This window comes from Athene cunicularia (assembly GCF_003259725.1).
Source record: "Athene cunicularia isolate RWA chromosome 3 unlocalized genomic scaffold, athCun1 chr3_part1, whole genome shotgun sequence".
NCBI lineage: Eukaryota > Metazoa > Chordata > Aves > Strigiformes > Strigidae > Athene > Athene cunicularia.
Window position 1 is genome coordinate 38,471,539 of NW_020799097.1, and position 5,957 is coordinate 38,477,495.

The 5,957-nt window shown below is 38.2% G+C and overlaps 1 protein-coding gene across 1 annotated transcript in view; it reads right to left on the minus strand.

The window, feature by feature from the left end:
* Positions 1-5,956, minus strand: part of TBX18 (T-box 18) — a gene marked incomplete at its 5' end in the record, with an annotated part of 20,266 nt that extends 14,310 nt beyond the window's left edge. The window contains 3 exons of the mRNA XM_026844108.1: positions 1,120-1,291; positions 4,180-4,281; positions 5,850-5,956. Of these exons, the coding sequence (XP_026699909.1) occupies positions 1,120-1,291; positions 4,180-4,281; positions 5,850-5,956 (381 nt within the window). The remainder of the gene's footprint in view (positions 1-1,119; positions 1,292-4,179; positions 4,282-5,849) is intronic.
* Between the last annotated feature and the right edge of the window lies 1 nt (position 5,957).

A 5,957-nucleotide genomic window follows, 5' to 3' on the forward strand; every position in this document is an offset into this window, starting at 1 on the left:
GGGGGGGGGGGGGGGGAGGAAATCTCATACTTAAACTTGGACTATGTATTGACAAAATACCTGGCTTAACATCACAAAGTTACAACTATACTGAAAGATGCATGTAATATTGTTGTATTCTGTGCCAGGTACATTTTCTTTCACTCCCTTCCATGAAGGAGAAAGTATCCTGGTTAAAAAAAAATCAGGCTACACTAAAGACAATGGAATCCACATCCTGTCTCAAAACTTGCCTCCACATCTTAAAACTCTACCACTTGGAACTCAATGCTCCTTCTGCAAGGAAGCCAACATTTGCCATTTATTATAAAATTTTGCAAAATTAAAGACTTTACCCTGACTAAAAACAATCGTCATTTTTTAATTATTTCCTAAGGTGTCAAGTAAAGCTATTTTAGGGATTGCTGGAAAGATACTGGCTTACATCTGTCATGTTTCAACAGTTTTGAAGAGAAAAGGAAATATTAACATAACACATTTTGTCACATTAGATAATGTCATAACTAAACAATTTAGAACTTGCAAACAGAACACTCATACTGCATACGTCTTCGCCAGTTTTTTCAGAAGTAATGAGCCTCAGCTGTGAAAGGGTCTTGCTTCATAAGGTATGTAATAAATCATTATCGGAGCAAACCCAGCTCCCATGTTGTTCGTTTTTGACTGCAATTATTAACACCTCATGGGATTTCACACAAATGTTTAGGTTAAGAAAATAGTTAAGTGTACTTTTATTCACATGAAGTTATTACACACTATTAATGTTTCTTCTAGCCACTTGTGAATTTAAGCGTCCTTTTTGATCGAAGCAAAAGTTGCAAGTAACACACTTGGTGGGAAAACATGAGAGCAATTCTGCCCCTTCATATTAGGCAATTTAGCCTTGTAAAGTCTTACTTTGCAGAAGGAGTTCTGTTTTTGAGGGGGGAGTAAAACAGCAGGCTCTAATAAGCAGTTAATTATCGGAGCAGAAAGTAAGCAGATTTTAGATCTGGACAGTAAAGTTCCAAAACAGCTTTGAAAAGTCAAGCCTATTTCTGGCACCCTGAAGCTGTACGTCAGTCTTTTAGGACTGAGCAACGCGCCTACATATAATACCACAAAAGAGCAAGTACTCACATGCCCTTGATCGTCCAGCTCATTATTGGTAAGCTTCAGTTTGTCAAAGCTGATCACTTGTCTCATCCACGTCTCCCCAGAGGCAGGTGAATCGGGGTGAATATAAACACGAGGCGGTACCGGGGAGTCAGCATTACCAGCCACCATCCACTTGGAGCTATGATAAACGTATCTATAAAAAGAAAATAAATTACCTTTAACCATAAAACCTGAAATAATTTATCGGACCCATTCAGTATTTAAAAAGTAGGGCCCGTACATACAGCAAGAACCCACCAATTAACAAAACATTAAAGGACAATAAATAAAAGCTTTTTTTTTCAGTTCCAGTATCTGAAAAAGTATGGTTACAATCTATGTTCTGATCTGACCTTAATCTTCTTAAAAATCAGTAACAGCCTGAACACTAGCCCCACACTGAGCTTCAAGCGGGTGTCAGTTCATTGATTGCTACAGCTCTGCTCTGAATAGGCATCAGGAAACAGGGAAGAATCTAGTCCTTCATTCATCAAATTGAGTAGTAATTCCATATTTGGAATATTTAACATGTTGAGTCTAATATAAGAGTCTATAAATAAAGCTAACGAAGGGAAAGAACATTATGATTGGGAAAAATAATGAAACTATGTCAAACTACGCTTTTGCTAGTTCTGTAAGCTCATACTAATTTTCTTCAATAGTATTGCAGAGAGGCTTAAAAATGAAAAAATGGAGCCCGTATTTCATCTGATAGGCCAACCCTGACAAAGTAATTTTCTAATAAAAATAGTGCCTGCTTTGGTAGAAAACTTATTTTGAAGGCAGATGCTTCACAGAGCGTTTTAAAACAAACTAATTAAAAACTTCAAGGTATTTTTTTCAAGTACAGTAAAATTCCAGTAATTCAGCTATATTTTTAAATAAAAACAAGAGTGACTTTATCATTTCTTTGTACAATTCAGTTCCTTATTAGAAAATGACAAACAACGGAAATGGAAATGAAAACAAAATGATCGAATACACACATCGCTCCTTACAATTCATATCAAGCTGTAAAGCTAAGATCTAGAATGGTGGTGAAATTCTCTTCTGGAGGCAAATTCTCAACCCCAGATCACACAGTCAACCGTTGCAATGTTTTTCATTTATTTTATATTTGTTGGTTTATACTAAATACATGCTTTCCTTATTAAAGTAAATAAAGCCATTAATACACTTAAAATATTTTGAGCAACAGCTTTAGCTTCCAAATATTTACAAGGTCCCATTTTGCTAGAAATCCAGACCTAGCTATAGTTTCCTTCATTTTCATTTAGTTTTGCTATCAGCTATGACAGCTAAAGACTAAGGTCTGTATGTGACTGCTGTTCTATCTTTCAGATCTAAAGATCTGCAAGACGGTTTGTAAAGCCACATGAACGGCCAAAGTTACAACAGTCAGCAATAAAAAAAAAATAAATCACAGATTGCACAACAGAGAACAAAAAGTGGAATCAAGTAAAACGTGAAACAATATTTAGCAGGAAGGTTAAAGGCATGGTACTAGTACATGATTAGTGAAATTTAAGTTTGCCAGCTAATACTGCCCTTTACGCAACTTTTAAGTTACTTCAGTTATCTGGGCACCACATACCACACTGGACAGACAGTGCAGTTCATTATGACTGTTATTTATTTTAAATGAAATGAGTTTTAAACAACTTATATTCAATATAACTGTTTTTAATTTTTAGTATTAACATTTTTATTCAATTTGGAATAATTACCTCACTTTCTCTATGAATTAAGGAATTGCTCAGAACTTCTAGGAATGATATGCCTGCTAAGTAAATGTACACGTGCAACGCGAAGCGAGAAAAGGGCTTTCATTTGAGCTGCACTGCACTGGTCCAAAGAAAAAAGCATTTTTTTCTCTACGGTACAGTCATAAAAGCCTCCCCTAACTGTATGCACTGGACATCCTCAGCACTGCTATCTGCACCTTGTTGAAAAGCACAAAATCTAAAATGGTCCTAAGAAATGGCTTATACACCGCACGAAAAGGACAAAATTGAAGTCAATGAGGTAAGGACACGCAAAAACCACGGGGCAGTGCCTGCTTAGGAAACAAGGCGGCATTCCTGGAGAACAAACCTTTTAGTCTTAGTCTGGAATATTCCTAGTTCTACAATTAAATCTGCAGTGGTTTTCCCTACATTATGCTAAGTATAGGGTTGAAACAATCAAACCAGCAATTGGTAAGGACTTGATCCTGCCTCCACTGAACTACTTGGCCAGGTTCCTCCTGGCTACTACAAAGCATGGGATCGCACCTGTAAAGCAAGACCTACAAAACATCTACAACTCAGAATAATAACTGCTGTGGGCCCAATCCTGCAAGCATTTCTACAGGACCAGTGGTTTCAGCAGAGTACAAGTAGCTCCCTCGAAACACGACTACCTCGAAACAGCAAGAATGGAATCCCTACTCTTAAATGTTTGAAGAACAACTACTTTTGCTCCTCACGTTATTCTTCAGACAATAAAGCCATTAATTCTTCAAGAAACGGTAATTAGAAACACTATTCTTTGTGAATCTAAGCAACCAAATATCTGAGTGATAAACAGTTTAAAGTTACATCATCAGTTTGAAGCATGACCAAGAAAGTTTATATGCCATTAAATTGGACATCAATGCTATTGTTATTAATGCTAATGTCATTTAGCACTAGAAGAATGTGCATTTCCATATTTATTTGTTAATAGGAAATAACTCCCACTGACATGATGAGGAATAAAATACAGTAACATTTCCTGACCACGCTAGAACGGTGGTCAGGATTCTCTGAAAGCCAAAACCTCAGCATCTGCCTGCAGTAGATACACAAAATAAGGCAAACGTAGAAAGAGGTTCAACAGAAATTTTAGTTGGTTTTGCATACTTGACACAATTTTTTTTTTTAATGCACTGGGATGGAGATAGGAATCTGAAGGAGAGTTAAACACGACCTTCTGCTAATTTATATAGTGTTAATGTTTTCTTCCAATAGCCAAGCTCCCTACGGCTTGCATCATATGTTTTTTGCCTTAAAGTCATCATACCTGTATCTTTTGTTATCCACTGGCACAATATCCATAGCAATGTAATACTGCTGATGTGGGTCTAAACCTGAGATCTTCACTCTCATTGCGGGAAACATCCGCCTGAACATGGAAAGAGAGAGGTCATGTTTAATATGAAACAGACTCGAGAACGGTTGTTTAGGAAAAGTAACCGGTTCGTGGGATTTTTCTCGTTCCTCCTTTTAGCCTACATAGTCCTTTTGGACGATTATAGTTACATAGCCATGAAATGGCCCATTCGATATGTCAAAACAGATTTCTAAAGTGCATTTATTCGAACAATGCTTCGTATGTTTTGGGATACGCTTTGGGAGTACAGCTATTACCACATCATTTCAACTTTATTGTTAGACAGTAAATCATTTGGGTTTGAGACCTGACTTTAGCAGTACAATCATTTAAAGCCCGTTTGAGATATTAGGTAGAAATATATTTCTGGAGATGTGCAAACACCACTTCCACCCAGGGAGAGCAATACTTACAGAAATGCAAATTGCCACTGAGGTTTCAACTGACAGCAGCAAATGGTGTATCATTTCTGTAGCAGCAAATGAGAAAGCTAAATACACGGTGATACAATTATAACACCGCAAGGATGCAGTTATAAAAGCCAACGTGCCATGCTGTAACCCAACAATATGGTCTTTATTGAGACGGGACTTCCTGTCTGCAACTTACTAAAGGTGAAGTGCAAGAGCTACTCTGTCTTTGAAAGGTATAGTAAAACTTCTTTATTGAAAGCAGAAACGAATCTACGAGGTAATTTCTAAAAAAAACCAAACCACCAAACAAACGTTCACGATTTAGATCCTTCTGCGGAGAAAACGGAGTAAATAACCGATGTGGCGTTTTTAACGCAAAAATGCACTTCTTAGCTCACATTTGGTATGCCTTTTATCAAGAAAGTTCATTCCTGAAGTCAAGGGAAAAAAAAAAAAACTAAAAAAACACCACTAACAAATCCATGTCCTAGTGACCATCTGACTGCAAGCTAATGAAAGGTACTTTTCTGTGGTTTATAAACCTGAAAGCTATTCCAGTTTATTCAGTATTTACTGCTGTTCTAAATAATAATAATAAATAATAATAAATAATCTATAAATCAATTAAAAGTCGTTACTGGAAAGAAAAATCCTATCTCCGTTATTTCTGAATAAGCAGGAAGGTAAACCCGACTGCGGTTAACTAGTTTTCGCTGTTATTTCAGTGCACCTGTAAGATAAAACAGAAAATCCCCGACTGGACTCTCTTAAGACAAATGTTGCTTTGTGCTGTTTAAGACTGCGTTTCAATCATTAATAAAGCCTCTCTGAAAATGTAGAAGGTAGCATATGGATTCAATAAAATATGTTTTTGTAATTTCTAATAAGTTCAGATACTTTTATACTACCCAGGTTTTTACCATGTGTATCCACTGGAAAGGGGAAAAGTTTCCCCTCCGAAGGACACAGTGCGCCCAGACCTCGCTCGCTCTAATGAACAGGAAACCCGAAACGCCACATGCTCCCGTGCCCACCTAAAATTATCGCCATCTACCTGCCTCGTAAATCTGGGGGGTGTGGGGGTGCTCCCCCGGTTTTTGCCCGCTTTGATGTGCCCGCCCGCCGCGGGCGGAGAGCCGGGGTGGCGGCCCGGCGGGAGCCCGTTACCTTCCCGCCTTGGTGATGATCATCTCGGTGCCGATCTCGTGGAAGCGCTTCCAGAGCTCGGCGCCCTGCAGCTCCACCCGCGGCGCCTGCGGCGTGGGCAGCGGCGAG